A 17,822-nucleotide genomic window follows, 5' to 3' on the forward strand; every position below is an offset into this window, starting at 1 on the left:
TGTAAAGATGATACAAACATACAAGTGCTTTTATTAAAGATAATGCTAAAAAAAAATAAAAAATAAAATAAAATAAAATAAAATAAAAACCTCACAACAATTAACCAATGCTTCTCTTGCGGCGGATTTGTTAAGAGATCTGATTTTAGGACAATGTGAAAGTTTATAAGGAGAGATGAGAGAGAAGGCATAGAGAGAATTTAGGACGGAGAAAGCTTGAATAATTTTTTTTTTTTTTTAAAGAGAGAAAATAACAAATGCATGATGCTGCAATGTTGCTTTAAATTTGATGATATTGTAGCATGTTGTAAAAATTTAAACAGTGTTAGAGTACCAAATGTGGTGGTGATTTTGCAATATTTTGAACGGTATTTTGTTTTTTGCATTTCAAGAGTAATACTACAGGTACAAATTATTTTACAATATTTTTACAAAATATTGATGTAGCTAACTTTTTATTGGTTTTCATCTAGACCCACTATTAATATCACTCTTTTATTTACCAATAATTACTTACCACATCAGCAGTTTGTAAAAAAATTTGTAAAATAGTTTGTATCTCTAGCATTATTCACACTTCAAAGGGTTTAGATGACCAGATAGGAATGTTTCAATTACTTTAGGCTAAATACAAGTATGATTGTGAAAATAAAAGTCGAGGGTAATTACAAAATCTCTCTGTGATGCATTATCACAATTATTAGATTTGATCCCCAAGGTTTGGACTAAAGAGAATTGTTAGGGTGCCATCCAAAGTATCCCTAATAGTTTTACTTTAGTCCAAACTTTAGGGTGAAAGGTCTTGTAGCTCATGATAGCATAGAATCTTCTTCTTTATTAGTATAACAAGCATTTGAATTCTCCTCTTCATTGTTGTAACTATCAAATATTGAAGAAAAAAAAATCATACTTTAGTGGGTCAAAATATAGCAATCAAGAAAACTTGTGAGACTAAATTGTGATTAGGCCATACCAAAAGGGAAATTTTTATATTCACCATTGCAAAATCTATAAATTGAACGGAATCCTAACTTTTTTCATTTTAATTCAGACTTTAAGAGAGTCATATATAACAATTGAAAGTTTGTGGACTGTTTCAATTGAATAAAACCAAACTACAAGAAAATAATTATAATTTGAGTAATGTTACAGTTACAAATTATTTTACAATATTTTTACAAAATGTTGATGTAGTCTACCTCTTATTGGTTTTCATTTAGGCTCACTATTAATATTACATTTTCATTTACTAATAATCACTCACCACATAAGCACTTTGTAAAATAGTTTGTATCTCTAACATTATTCTTATAATTTTTCCAAAAAGTTATAGTAAGTGTGAGTTTGGGAAGCGTATTTTGCGTGTTTCTCAATGCGGCTATGTTTTTTGTGTGGGTCTAGTGCACTATTCACAGAATCCGCAAGTATGAATTTCAGGAAATTTCAGCAAATTTTTCTTTAAAACTAGGTCTCACTACACTATTCACACTTTTAAAAATCATTTTGCTAAAACGTTTTCAGTTTTCAATTTTCAACAATAAGTGGTATTCAAACAAATCCTAAAAGAAACATTTTGCCAATTGTATTTTTACATAATAAAAATATTAGATCAATTACATATGATTATGCTCTCAAAAATTATAAATGCGGTTATTTATTTATTTATTCAATCGTTACAACAAGTAAAAGATGCATAATTTGAATAAAAGTTCTCCTCATGAAAAAAAAAAAAAAAAATCCGTATTTCCTTTAATTTCAGGCTAAAAAATAAAAAGAAAACAAACAAGTTTAACGTAGCCATTACCAATAACTTTTTTACATCATTAATTAGCACATGTTTTGAACGTTATGTTCAGAACTCGTGCATTGCATGCCAGTCGCTCCAAATTTCAAACTTCCAAAAAGTTACCGAACAAGTGAGCTCTTTGTTTGTCTTTTAGCAGGAAGATATAAGTTTTTTTTTTTTTTTGGCAGGAAGATATAAGTTGGTTCACATGAATCAATTCATTTGTTCCAAAACCGTAAGTAACGCAGGTTTCCGCACATAATGATTTCAATTTCAAGGCAATAATGCTAGGGATGCCATGAAAAAAAAAAATATATATATATATATATATATAAAATATACAACATTTTTAATTAGCCTACCACCTATACATGATCAATCACAATGTGCAATTAATTAATTTATTTTCGTAGGTTTTAATTAGCTCAACTGATAAAGTTTCTTGCTATCGAAAAAAGATCTGAGGTTTTATTCTACCTACATCAAAAACCAATTGGTTTCTTGGTCAGATGATAAAAGACAATTTCAGAAGCAGCTGTCATAGGTTGAAACTCTACCTTAAAAAATTATTTATTTCAATAACCTTGTGTGAAGTAGTATACTAATTTGGAAATGTTGTGAAATTATTATGATTTTTCATTGTGTTCCTCGAAAGACTCACTCCTCAAATGGTAAGTAAAACAAGTTTCTACACAAAATGATTTCAATTTCAGTGCAATAAATGACTCGCTAATCAAATGGTAAGTAACTCAAGTTTCTACGCAAAGGGTTCGTTTGGTCGGAGTGGTGGAAAAATGGGAAGATAAAAAATGTTAGGAAAATGGAAAAGTGAGAGGATAGAAANAAAAAAAAAAAAAAAAAAAAAAAAAGAGTAATCAGCCAAATTTATTAAAAAAAATAAACATCATGTCCCCAAAAAAATCATGCTTTGTTTGTTTGTTTGTTTGTTTTTATAACAACTATCACGCCTAGGCCCTAAAAAAAAAAAAAAAAAGGCATGCCTAAGCCTTATAAAATCAAAAGAAAAGAAAACGACATTGTTATTGCCCAAAAAAAAAAAAGGCAACTAGACAAAGCCCATGTGCACATGCACATGGGCATTTTTTGCAATCAAGAAAAAATGCAACCCCACTCAATTTTCTTCCCATTTTGAGGAGAAAACATTTTGGTGGGCTCAAGGAGAAAACACTTGGGCCCACCATTTATTTTTTTTCCTTCCCATCCAACCAAACACACTCCAAAAAAAATTCCTTCACATTTTCTCTTCAAAGTTTTCCATCCACCCTATTTTACCTTCAAACAAACACACCAAAATGATTCAAATTTCAATGCAATAAATGACATGCTTCTCAAATGATAAGTAACTCAGGTTTCTGCACAAAATGATTCCAATTTCAATGCAATAAATTACTCACTCCTCAAATGGTAAGTAACACAGGTTTCTAGACAAAATGATTCCAAATGGTAAGTAACATAGGTTTCTGCACAAAATTATTCCAATTTCAAAGCAATAAAGCTAGGGGCACAATGAAATTTTATTACAAATTCACGACATTTTAAAATTATCCAAACTCCTCACACATGATCCATTGCAATGTGCAATCAATTTAATTATTTTCAATAACCTATGTGTGAGTAATGTAAAACAGACCACCATGGCCTTTCTAGACTCCCAAGTGCGCCTAAAATGGCACAAGGCAAAAAGGCACTAGTAGAAATCATTTGGGCGACAAAGTTAGAATCGCGTGAAATTTGGCAAATTGAAAAGAAACGGCCTTCCAAGCAATAGTCATTGCTTTGCCTTGAGATACCCCTGAAAATGGCGAATAGCATCATTTAAGCTCCAAAAACTGCGATTTTGCCGTTTATTGTAATTTTTTATTCCTTCTTAGCTTTTGGCTCAAAAGTCAGAATAAGGTCTTACTTATCTTGGAATGACCCTTAAGATCAGTAGTTTATCATTTTGCATTTAACTCAATTTTGCCATTTTTGGTAAATTCTGGTATTTTGTCACCTAATCGCATAATTAGTGCGAATTAGGGTTTCAAACGTTTCCTAGCTATCCTAGGGTGTTACTTTTCAGTATTCATATGTTTTGTAGCTGTTAGAGACAAATTGGATTATTATTAACAATAAAATACAGACTTTTGTTGAATTCTTTCTCTGGTAAATTCTAGTTTATCTCCTTGTAGATTTATGGAATATCATATGTACTTTCTTCATACTTTCGAGACATCAGTGGGTAGAATTGTAATTTGAAAATGTTGTGGAATCATAATGATTTTTTTTTTTTTTTTTTTTTTTGTGTTACAAAAAAAAAAAAAAAAAAAAAAAAAAAAAAAAAAAAGAGGCACGCCTAAGCCTTATAAAATCAAAAGAAAAGAAAGCGGCACTGTTACCGCCCAAAAAAAAAAGAAAGGCAACTAGACAAAGCCCATGTGCACATGCACATAGGCATTTTTTGCAATTAAGAAAAAATGCAACCCCACTCAATTTTCTCCCCATTTTGAGGAGAAAACATTTTGGTGGGCTCAAAGAAAACACTTGGGCCCACCATTTATTTTTCTTCCTTCCCATCCAACCAAACACACTCCAAAAAAAATTCTTCACATTTTCTCTTCAAAGTTTTCCATCCACCCTATTTTACCTTCAAACAAACACACCAAAATGATTCAAATTTCAATGCAATAAATGACATGCTCCTCAAATGATAAGTAACTCAGGTTTCTGCACAAAATTATTCCAATTTCAAAGCAATAAAGCTAGGGGCACAATGAAATTTTATTACAAATTCACGACATTTTAAAATTATCCAAACTCCTCACACATGATCCATTGCAATGTGCAATCAATTTAATTATTTTCAATTTTGCCATTTTTGGTAAATTCTGGTATTTGTCACCTAATCGTATAATTAGTGCGAATTAGGGTTTCAAACGTTTCCTAGCTGTCCTAGGGTGTTACTTTTCAGTATTCATATGTTTTGTAGCCGTTAGAGACAAATTGGATTATTATTAACAATAAAATACAGACTTTTGTTGAATTCTTTCTCTGGTAAATTCTAGTTTATCTCCTTGTAAATTTAAGGAATATCATGTGTGCTTTCTTCATACTTTCGAGACATCAGTGGGTAGAATTGTAATTTGAAAATGTTGTGGAATCATTATGATTTTTTTATTTTTTTATTTATTTTTTTGTGTTCCTCAAAAGACTCGATTCACAAATGATAAGTAACACAGATTTCTAGAAAAAATTATTCCAATTTCAATGCAAAAAAACTAGGGACAATGAAATCTTATTACAAATTCACAAAAATTTTAAATTAAACTACTGCCTCCCACATGGTCCATCACAATGTGCAATTGATTTATTTATTTTCTATAATCTACATGTGAGGTAGTATTCTGCTTTGGAAATGTTGTGAAATTTTTACGATTTTCTATTGTATTCCTCGAAAGACTCAACTCCTCAAATGATAAGTTTCATCCTAATCACTCCTTCCAATTCCCTATAAAAACCCCTCTCACCAACTCATCAAAAGACTCACTCCTCAAATGGTAAGTAACACAGGTTCCTACATAAAATGATTCCAATTTCAATGCAATAAATGACTCGCTCTTCAAATGGTAAGTAACTCAACTGTCGACACAAAATGATTCCAATTTCAATGCAATAATGACTCGCTCCTCAAATGATAAGTACCACAGGTTTCTGCACAAAATAATTCCAATTGGTAAGTAACATAAGTTTCTACACAAAATTATTCCAATTTCAATGCAATAAAGCTAACACACAATGAAATTTTATTACAAATTCATGACATTTTAAAATTAGCCTACCGCTTCACACATGATCCATTGCAATGTGAAAATAATTTAATTATTTTCTATAACCTATTTGTGAGGTAGTATTCTAATTTGAAAATGCTGAGGAATCATTATGATTTTTTGTTGTGTTTCTTGATAGACTCAATCCTCAAATGATAAGTAACACAAATTTCTGGACAAAATGATTCCAATTTCAAAGCAATAAAGCTAGGGACACAATGAAGGCTTATTACAAATTCACAAAAATTTTAAATTAGCCTACCACCTCATATATGGTCCATCACAATGTGCAATTGATTTATTTATTTTCAATAATCTATGTGTGAGGTAGGATTCTAATTTGGAAATGTTGAGAAATTTTTATGACTTTTTGTTGTGTTACTTGAAAGACTCAACTCCTCAAATGGTAAGTTTCATCCTAATCTTTCCCTCCAATTCCCTATAAAAACCACCTCTCACCAACTCAATGGACCAAACCAACATACACATACATTCAAAGTGAGAGATATGGCAATGCACTTCAATTCCAACATCTTCCTTTTGTCTTTCTTTGCCATTACTGGGATTCTCTTTCCCAGTGACAACAACATGGTTGTTGGCCAAGGTTGTGAAGCTGATGTGGAGAATTTGGTAAACAACTGTGGTAGGTTCGTTCAAAGGGATAAGCCAAGGATATCTCCATCTCCACAATGCTGCAATGCTGTCCATAAAGCAAACATTCGATGTGCATGCAGCCATGTAACCAATGAGACTGTGAAGCTGATTGACATGGACAAAGTGGTCTTCGTAGCAATGTTCTGTGGCAGTGCTTAACAGTCATTATGAATCGTAATTTGATTTATACTAGTTTTGCTTATCTCTAATTACATCTATTGCAGCGTAGCTTGTCCCACCAGCAGCATATCTATGAATTGCAACTTTTGTAAGTTACGATGAAAAAAAATGGCATAAATTTGGATATCATTTACTTCAATGTTGTATCTTTAAAAATTTCTACCGTGACTAATGAGAATAGTTGAAAAAGTAATAAATCTACGTTCTCATATGATTCTTTAAGTTTACCGGCATTGATATATCAAATTTCTCTACGAGGGGATAACCCACTCTCTTGAGAGAGAAATTTAATATATTACCGCGTAAGGCCACTCTCTTGTGAGAGATTCGATATATCACTATGACATAGAATAAAAAGGCCAAAATGATAAACTTATCCTTTAATTTTCACATTTTTTTTTATTTTAATCCTCTAAGTTTGGGTTTTGTTATTTCAGTTCTTTAAATTTTATTCATTTCCAATTAAGTCCTCAATTAGTGTTCTATTAGTTGTTGCTATCCATTAATCAAAATGATGTCGTTTTGAATTTTTTTTTTAATTTCTTAATTTCAATAATAAAAAAACTGAAAAAGAATGTTAATTACAAAAAAACATAAACTAAAGGGCTCAGGGAACGATGTCGTTCCTAGCCCGCTAAGGTACCCTTCGCTATTAGAGCTTTGAATAAGATTGCTTGCTGTCACTGCTCTTGATCTATTTCTCAGCATAACTCTTTATTCTTATATACTCAGCCAAATATAATAAAACTCTGATTTCTCATTGCCTAATATAAATCAAGAATTACATACAGGGTTATGCTAACGGGTGCCCTTAGGGCAATGGTTAACAATCCATTTTATGAAAGTTTTAACATAATTTTTTTTTTCTCATAAAAACTTTCTTTAAATAAATTATTAACAATTGTCCTAAAGGCATCCGTTAGCATTTCTCTTACATATAAATTTTCAGTCTTTCACCCCAAAGAAAATAAATTTAAAAAGAAATTAAAGTGATGTAGAGAACAATATCAGAGATACATAACTCAGAGCTACCCTGTACTAAATAAGCGTAATTCACTCAGAAATCACCATAAGTTGTTGCAAGCGATTGTCTCAAAGGTTAGTAGCAAAAAGTTCTATTTTTGGATCCAGCATTTGTCTAATGGCCAATGCCACACGTTGGATTGCGGACACATGTCCATATCTTGATGGGTCCAATGGCCACTAGTCATTGGACAAAAGCTGAACCTCTATTTTTTTCCTAGAAAAGCACTATTGTATTGTTTATATATATATATATATATATATATATTTAGTGGGCTAGGAATGATGTCGTTCAGTCGTTCCCATGAGCCCTTTACCTTTTTTTATTTTTTTAATTAACGCTTTTCATTTTTTTTTTTTTTTTGAAATTAAGAAATTAAAAAACAAAAATCCAAAATGGCATAATCCAAATTTAGTGTCCGTTTAGGATTTATTTATTTTGTTAAAACTGAAAACTTTTTGTTGAAAGTACTTTAGATAAAGGTAAAAGTCAGTTGAAATAGCATAGTGAAACTCATGAATAGTATCAAAAAATGTAGTAGAACTCATAAATAGTAGTAAAAATAAGCTAAGTAATAAAATAAATTAGCAAAAATAATTTTTGCCAAAAGCACATTTAGAAAACTGAAATGAAAAAATGTAAAACTTAGAGACTAAGTTTTGCATTTTGACCAAATAAAAACTAAAAACTAATGATTTAGGTGGTAATTTCGGTCCCATTAGGCCCCCTTTTTTTTTCTTTTTTTGTCGTTTGTCAAAATTAAACCCTAGACTATAATAGACCAAAAAGGTGGAGTGGACAATGAGTTGGTCCGATTACATTCAGTTCAATCAATTTCAGTTTGGATTACCAATATGGGCGCACTATTGGGCTTGTAGTTTTGGGCTTTTGCCAAATCAATTTTGAATCATTTTTATGAAAAAATCAACGAATTTGTAACCATTAGAATTGTAACCAATATAAATTCAATGGCAATTTGGAGTTTTTTTACGATTAGTATTTTTTTTAAAATAAAAAATAAAAATTAACCAATTTGGAAAATTATTATTAATGAACTAATTATAAAGATCAAATCAATGGTAATATTATTCTATATCTCTTGTTGTAGAAGAAGATCTGTGATCACATTCTCTCTAGCTAAAAATAAGTAAATAAATAAATAAATAATAACTATTGTTTTAAATGTTTTACTCTTACCCAAGAATATAACAAAACTAAAAGACTTCTATGCTTTAGACTTACAAGTTACAATATATACCACCCACCAAGAGCCTTGTATCTTAATTAACAATTTACTATACACAAAGTGTCTGGAGCTCTAGAGATAAAAGGGTATAAGTTAAATTTCTAAAAAAAAAAATACATACACAGCCATATAAATTTCCATATTTTGAGAACATTGCTCGCAGGGCAATGCCCCTTTTTTCTTAAAAATACAGACTCTTCATGTCAAAAACAGAAACCTCTTGCTTAACAAGAAACAAAAACCTCATTCATCTTCCAATCTAATAACATCAAGAGATGGATTGAGGAGTCTTTTGCTTGATATAATTTCCAAATCGTTGACGGACCCTAGGATCAGATAATGTGCATGTGTCCCAAACCTGCCAATTCTCATTGATATTAATCATCATCATCAATTACACAGCTTCCAGGGAAAAAAAAAACTCAACTAGGTAAACAAAATATTGAAAATTTTTCCACCCATTTCTAAAACAGGGCATGAGAATTTATATAGAATATTAAAGCTAAAAAAAGATGTTTACTTATGAATGCTTATTTACTTCATTATATCAGATATAAGAAAAATTATAATAATAACTTACTGCTTTTGGATTTATGGATGCAACACATGAAGGTTGGTTGTTTGATAGATCCCAAAGTTTTACCTGCACCAAATGAGGACCAGGCAGCCAATGAAAAAAATACAATACAATACATTAACAATTTGCAGGGTTCATGAATTGTCTATGGGAGATAATAATAAAAATTAGTCAATAACAAAAATTATGGAAAAAACAAATACCATTTTTTTTTCTTCAAAAGGAAAAAATAAAAATAAAATTTTCTTCTTCAGAATGAAAACCCAAATTAAAACGGAAAAAATTGTATAAAAAATAAAATTTCACCTATCGGAAGATGGTTTCAGGTAAGAAGATAAAATACTCACTACAAATGAGTGCTCAGTGTGTGAATCCTATGCCAAGCTTTCTACATCAGCTGTGACTAACCATTTATAACCAGAATGCTCTGGCATTTTTCCATCCTTCTGCAATGCACAAACATGATAAAATACATCAAGTCACTTTATTTTCAAAGCAAGAAAAGGTCGTTCATGGCACAGTTTTTGAATGTTATGTTCAGACCTCGTGCATTGCATGTCAATAGCTCCAACTCCCAAAAAATTACCAAACAAGTGAGCTCTTTGCTTATATTTTAGCATAAAGAAATGAGAAATATTAATAAGTGTTTTTAAGACACTAGTTAATAATTTATTTTAAGAAAATTTTGATACCACTTTTCTAGGAAGTAAAATTAAAAAAAAATTATCAAAATATTAATTACTTTTTTTTATTTTTTATTAAAAAAAATTTAAATAAATTATTAATCAATACTCTAACGCACTCTTTAATATTTTTCTAAAAAAATGTCTGTTCACATGCCTCAACGCAATGGTATCAAAAGTAACGTATGTTTGTTGTCATTAGACCTCATGCATTGCATGCCAATGGCTCGAAGTTCCAAAAAACTACCAAACAAGTGAGCTCATTTCTTGTATTTTAGCAGGACGAAGTAAGTCTGTTCGCATTCACCAACCCATTGGTACTAAAAGTGACGCATGTTTCTGCACAAAATAAGCCCAATTTTCAAGGCTCAAAAGGTAAGTTTCATCCTAATCTTTCACTCCGAACCCCTATAAAAACCATCTCTCACCACCCCAATGAACCAAACCAAACTAACATACACATACTTTCAAAGAGAGATATGGCAATGTACTTCAATACAAACATTTTCCTTTTGGCTTTCTTTGCCATTGCTGTGATTCTGTTCTCTGGTAACAACAACAACAACAACATGGTTGTTGGCCATGGCAAAAGTTGCCAAGCTGAGTACTTGCAGGGTTTGATATCACAATGCACTGATCGCACCTTAAAAAGAATGTGCCAAAGACAAATCCATCTGCACATTGCTGCGCTGTTGTCAGTAAGGTCGACCTTCCATGCCTAAGCAAGCAATTGCCCAACGAGATTTTGGAGATGATTGACATGGACAAAGTGGACTTTGTAACAAAGTCCTGTTGCAGGCCCAGCCATGGCCGTGGCCCAGGCCCAGGCCCGGCCCGGGACTAAGTGTGGAGGCAAGAAACTCTTTATATATTAGTCTTTTCTCCACAATTTATGTGTCTCTTTTAATGGTAAGGAGTTGGTAGATTAGTAATAACCAAGTTGTTTATGTATAGCTTTTTCAAGCTTTTTTTTTAAAAGAAATTTTCAATGTTTAACCATACTTTTTACACTTTTGACAAATAAACAAACAAACAAACTTTTAACAAAAAGTTTATCCAAATGCACATGCTCAAACATATTTTGAATTAGGTAAAAATGAAATTATTCCTTTTGCTTTTTAATTTTGATATTTAATATGGTTCATTGGAAGTCAATTTAATCTATGACTTCAAGTTTCTTTTTTCTTTTTCTTTTTCTTTTTCTTTTTTTCTTTTTTTTTTTGNTTAGTGGGCTAGGAATGATGTCGTTTCAGTCGTTCCCATGAGCCCTTTACCTTTTTTATTTTTTTAATTAACGCTTTCATTTTTTTTTTTTTTTTTGAAATTAAGAAATAAAAAACAAAAAATCCAAAATGGCATAATCCAAATTTAGTGTCCGTTTAGGATTTATTATTTTGTTAAAACTGAAAACTTTTTGTTGAAAGTACTTTAGATAAAGGTAAAAGTCAGTTGAAATAGCATAGTGAAACTCATGAATAGTATCAAAAATGTAGTAGAACTCATAAATAGTAGTAAAAATAAGCTAAGTAATAAAATAAATTAGCAAAAATAATTTTGCCAAAAGCACATTTAGAAAACTGAAATGAAAAAATGTAAAACTTAGAGACTAAGTTTTGCATTTTGACAAATAAAAACTAAAAAACTAATGATTTAGGTGGTAATTTCGGTCCCATTAGGCCCCCTTTTTTTTCTTTTTTTGTCGTTTGTCAAAATTAAACCCTAGACTATAATAGACCAAAAAGGTGGAGTGGACAATGAGTTGGTCCGATTACATTCAGTTCAATCAATTTCAGTTTGGAATTACAATATGGGCCGCACTATTGGGCTTTTTTTGGGCTTTTGCCAAATCAATTTTGTCTTTTTATAAAAAATCAACATTTGTAACCATTAGTAATTGATGAAAACCAATATAAATTCAATGGCAATTTGGAGTTTTTTTACATTAGTTTTTTTTTAAAATAAAAAATAAAAATTAACCAATTTGGAAAATTATTATAATGAACTAATTATAAAAGATCAAATCAATGGTAATATTATTCTATATCTCTTGTTGTAGAAGAAGATCTGTGATCACATTCTCTCTAGCTAAAAATAAGTAAATAAATAAATAAATAATAAAATGTTTAATTTACTCTTACCCAAGAATATAAACAAAACTAAAAGACTTCTATGCTTTAGACTTACAAGTTACAATATATACCATCCACCAAGAGCCTGTATACTTAATTACAATTTAGCTATACTACAAGTGTCTGGAGCTCTAGAGATAAAAGGGTATAAGTTAAATTTCTAAAAAAAAAAATACATACACACCATATAAATTTCCATATTTTGAGAACATTGCTCGCAGGGCAATGCCCTTTTTTCTTAAAAATACAGACTCTTCATGTCAAAAACAGAAACCTCTTGCTTAACAAGAAACAAAGACCTCATTCATCTTCCAATCTAATACATCAAGAGATGGATTGAGGAGTCTTTTGCTTGATATAATTCCAAATCGTTAAAAAAAAAATTTATAAAGTTGAACAAACGTGGAAATCAAAAAATGGGAGAAAAAAGAAAAAGAGAGAGCTGTTGATATCATCAATAATTAAGCTTTTGTCTTTATCCAAACAATTGATAAAGCAATATAGGAAAAATTGATAAGAACAACATATAATAAAAGGAAATAAGAACAATTGAAAAGAAAATAATTGATAAGAACAAATACCTTAAATAGTAAAAATATAATTTAAAGGAGTACATGAGTCATGAGTGTTTTGATCAAGAAATTAATCAAATTATAGAATAAATGAAAATCAAAAGCTTAGTGTTTGATTCTTACTTCTTGTATTATTTATATGTAATTAGTGTTACGTGCATCTTCATTAATACATTGTTAGATATGAATAAAAAAATTATATTTCAAAAAAAAAAAATTTTGAGACCAGAATTTCAGATTAATAAGCCTCCATCAAACGATTCTTTATGATCTAATCTAAAGTTGTTGATAAACTTGGAGATAAAAAGAAAAATAAAAATTATTGATTAGTCATAAACGAAAAAGAAAAGGTGCTAAACAATGCTGGAGGTAAAATTGTAGTTTACGTATGAATCAAATACATTCAAAAAAAAATTGATAACTTTTTTTAAAAAGAAATAGATAAGTTGAAAATTTGATAAGAACAAATAATACTAGTTCTTATTTAAATCATAAAAAAAAGGAAGCAATAGAGTTTAAGCTAGCCGTTAAAATAACGCCCAAGGCTCACATGCATTGCATGCCAAAGGCTTAACTTCCCAAGAAGTAACTCTTTCCTTGTATTTTACCAGGAAGAATTAGCTGGTTCACAGAATCACAGGCATCAACTCATTTGCACCAGAAGCAATACTTGTTTTTGCACAAAATAAGCCCAATTTTCAAGGCTCAAATACTAAGTTTCATCCTAATCTTTCCATCTAAACCCCTATAAAAACCAACTCTCACTACCCCCAATAGACCAGCCAACATACACATACATTCAAACTTTAAAGAGAAAATAGAGACATGGCAATGTACATCCATACTAACATCTTCCTTTTGGCTTTCTTTGCCATTACTATGATTTTGTTCTCTAGTAACATGGTTGTTGGCCGACGTTGTCAAGGTGAGCAGGATTTGATGTCTCAATGTGCTGCTTTCGTTAGAAAGGATGGTCCAAAGGCATATCCACATCCAATATGCTGCGGTGCTATACAGAAAGCAGACATTCCATGCATATGCAAGCAATTGAACTCACAGATGGAGAAAAAGATTGACATGAATAAAGTGGTCTTTGTAGCAAAGATGTGTAACAAGCCACTGGCCCCTGGGTCTAAGTGTGGAGGTAAGAAACTCTTTAGGTCATAAAACCCTTTATATATAAAGCCTCCACAATTTATGTGTACCGTTTACTCCATATGGTATTTTAAAATGAATTTTGTGTTTTGTGTGTATTTTTTAGTGATGATTTGGTAGACTAGCATGAGATTGGATTAATTCTTACACAAAGCATAACTAGACTTCTTATAACCTATAACAAATATACAAATAAGTTTTCAACAAAAAGTTAATCCAAACGCACATATCTCAACTTATTTTGACTTGAATAAAAAGGAAAATACTCGTTTTATTTTTGTAGTTTTGATTTGTAATGATTCACTAGAAATCATTTTGGTCTATGGTAGCTTTGCTTTTATTAACCAACAAAAATAAAAAATAACAAAAGAGTTGCTTTTCTTATAGTCACGCGGATCGCATTTTGGTATTACATATTTTGCTAATCTTTGGTTACATCTATTGCAGATTTCAATGTCCCACCAGTAGCGTATATTGGATGAAGTGACTGCCTGCAAATCTATGAAGTGTGGCTTGTGTAATGTTATGGATGAAAAAAAAAAGGGCATAAATTTGGATATCATATGCTTCAAATGCTGTATCACTACAAATTTCTATAATTACAAATAAGAATTATTGAAAAAGTAATAAATCTATATTCTCCTATGGATATTTTAAGTTTGCACATATACGTAATGAAATATCAAATATCTCTACAAGTGAATGATCCACTCTCTTGTGAGAGAAATTTAATATATTATCGTGTGAGTCTATGAGAGAAATATTGGTCAGTTTCAATGTGGAATACTGAATGGGCCTGCACTATTGGGCTTTTTCCCAATCAATTTTTGGTTTTTCTTTTTAATAACAAATTTGTAACCATTAAAATTATTATATTTTGGACTTTAAGAAAAAAAATGAAAAGCCCAAATATAAGTTCAACGGCAGTTTGGGTTTTCTTTCCAATCTTTTTTTTATTTAATTATAAAAAATAAAAATAAACCAATTTTGAACAATTATAATTAATGAATTAAACATCAAAATTAACTTAAAAATTTCTATGCTTAGACTTAAACATTCACCTCCATATATATATATAATAACAACAATTATGAAAGATACCATTTCATCGTCGGATCCAGTTGCAAGAAGCTGTAGAAGAACCCATCATAACAGAAAGTTACACCTAGGAAGTTAATAATTTAAAAGATCTGACCAAAAAGGGAAATGGGAAAAAATATACACCGAAATAAACTGAATGGATTGATATCAACTGAATAGATCGAACTGAACCCCAATGGACCGAACTGGACCAAATGACCGATCGGATCGAACTATAATTATATATATACAAAACTGACCCAAATAAAAAAAAATAAATAAATAAGAAAATTCTAATCACATTCACGTCAATGTAAATTCAAATAAGCAATCCCATTTGTCCATAAAAACACTCACCAACTCAAAACGTAACCACAAATTCTCCACTCAGTACTGAAATCTCCACCAACAATTTGCCACATGAATAGGCACACACAAAAACCATCAACCCCTATTGCTAAAACACCAGTCATCTCCTTAGTGACCCAGACCAACCATTGTCTAGCCAAGGGGACGAGTTTTCGATAAAATTCATGAAGAACATTGACAAGCAAACGGACAAAATAAGCCATACCCAGCCATCAATGACAATGGCATGTAAGTGCTTAATATGAGTTTTTGCGAATTGGGGTTCGCATATAAAACACCATAAAGAATAGCACTGTTGAGTTGATCATATACATTGTTGTTGGGGGTCTTAGTTTTGGTTCCAAAAGCATATTGTTTTTAATGATAAAAGCTTGAAAAGTAATCATTATAAAATAAATGTTATAGGTTAAAATTTTATCATATTCATTAAAAAAACCAACTCGCATCACTAATTACTTTATGCTAAAAACAAGCATGATCACGAAAATGAAAGTTCAGGATAACTAGAAATTATTTCCCTGTGGTTTAGCACTAACACAATTTAGTATACAAAATATTTAATTATTACATTTGATCCCAAGGTTTAGACTAAAATGAAATTGTAGGGACTCAGTTCAATTTAAACTGAGTGTTGGGTTTCAGCCCAATAAGCCCAAACAATAAATTTATAGAGAGTGGGCTGAAAGGCTTAGGTGCTGGCCGTTGATCACCATGGCCAAACTTATCTCAAAAAATGGCTAAGTGTTTTCTTACAAACGGGAGAATGCTCCTCGGCCTGTGGCCGAGGAGGCCTTCTTGTTCCCCCCCCTTTCTTTGGCGCTACTAGCTCTTCTTTTATAGTTTTCATCTCCCTATCTCCTGCTTCCATCTATTGATTGTCTATTCGCTTTTTTTCTGGTTGTCCGTCCCATCAGAGGCCTTATCGGTACTCAAGTGGCTCGCTCTAACCAACGTTATCCTGCCAAGGGGTTACCTCCCCATTAATGCGGCCAGGAGGGTTAGTTGAGCGCATTTAATGCGAGAGTGACAGCTTACTCTGGGGTTAACTTCTCCCCCAAAACCACCCTTGTCAGGCCGAGGACAAGATATCCTCGGCATGGACCTTAGGAAAGTAGGCTTCCCTCTTCCCCTTAAAAATAGCCTGTGCTCCTCGGCATGGGCCTTGGGCCTGCTTTATGATGGGCCGAGGCTATCAGGCCTACGGGCCCCACAATAGCCCCTCAAAACTCTACTGCACGTTCCCTCGAACGGGGAGGAGGGTTTTGATACATGTAGACCCATTGGACGAATGGCTTCATTTTAGTTTATGCTGATGCTGGCGGCTTCTTGACTGCCCGATGCGCGTTTTTAGCGTTTCGAGAATTAATGGGTGCCCACATTAAATTTTTGGCGGCACCACGTTTCCCATTTTCAGCAGCATGATCTTCTGTCTTTATGAGCAAGCGGTTTCATTTGGGGAAATTAAGGGAGAGTATAAATACCTATTTGACTTGCCTGGTTTCATCATTTTCGCGCTTATCATTATTGACGCATATAGTTTGAACTTGGTTCATCTTGCACACTATCTGAAGAGTATCGTCATACTTCTGTAAGTTTTCTTTTTCTAGTGACCCCAAATTTCCTTGATTTCATTCTTCCTTAATTTCTAGAGTTTTTAGTTGTCTTTGGGGAATGGGTAAGTTTAAGAAGTTGGTCGAGTCCGAGGAGATGATGAACAAATTCATTGTTGACTATGGAATACCCAATAATGTAAATTTGAAGTACTGCGAAGAAGGGAGTGGTACCTTAGAAGGAGAGAGGGTGAGGTCGTAATCCCAATAGTTGCTTTTGTAGAAGGAGGGATGAGAATCCCCATGAGGCCGGTGACCCTCAATTACCTTAGGCATTTCCGCCTGGCTCCCACTCAGTGTGCTGTGAATGTGTTTAGGATACTAGGGTGTGTAGATACCCTGAATGAGAAAATGGGGCTGAGACTGACTCACCATGATGTGAATTGGTGTTATAACCTTCATCACCTGAGGAGTAAGACATATTATATGAAGACAAGGGATGATAGGGTTCGTCTTATCTAGTGTCTTCCTGATTCTAATAAAGGGTTGAACCAAGACTTCCTCATAGTGTCGGGAGAGTGGCACGACGGCTTTCACTGCCCAACTGTAGAGGGGGAGCCAGGTAGGGCCTCCGATGTACAAGATAATCTAGGTTTCAGCACCTTCAAGTTTTATATCTGTATATTTGATTTGGTTGACTAACCATGGAAGTTTTGCTTTTCTTTTCGCAGATCCGCACGCCTTTGCACGTCATTTCCACCTAGTTAATAAGGCGGATTTGGAAACCGTTCTCAGGTCGGACCTCTTCTTGAACGAAGCTGACAACCAAGTCAGAGCTGCTCATAAAATCCTCGAGTGTGACCCAGCTCAGACGTCATTCCCTGTTCCGCAGCACGTAATTACAGCTCGTGATCCTCGGCTTACGCAGATTACCGTGGTGGAGAGCGGTTTTTCTTTTACTGGGGGGTCTTACGTACCTGAAGGTATTCC

At 32.3% G+C, this 17,822-nt stretch overlaps 1 protein-coding gene across 1 annotated transcript; it reads left to right on the top strand.

Annotated features, from left to right (window-relative positions):
• The first annotated feature begins 13,485 nt into the window (after positions 1-13,485).
• Positions 13,486-14,414, top strand: LOC136066120 (uncharacterized). The gene is made up of 2 exons (XM_065769986.1): positions 13,486-13,822; positions 14,281-14,414. The coding sequence occupies exons 1-2, from the start codon at positions 13,504-13,506 to the stop codon at positions 14,313-14,315; spliced, it is 354 nt and encodes a 117-aa protein (XP_065626058.1). The 5' UTR covers positions 13,486-13,503; the 3' UTR covers positions 14,316-14,414.
• The last annotated feature ends 3,408 nt before the right edge of the window (positions 14,415-17,822 follow it).

This window comes from Quercus suber, unplaced genomic scaffold, assembly GCF_002906115.3.
Source record: "Quercus suber isolate HL8 unplaced genomic scaffold, Cork oak 2.0 scaffold_28, whole genome shotgun sequence".
Lineage (NCBI taxonomy): Eukaryota > Viridiplantae > Streptophyta > Magnoliopsida > Fagales > Fagaceae > Quercus > Quercus suber.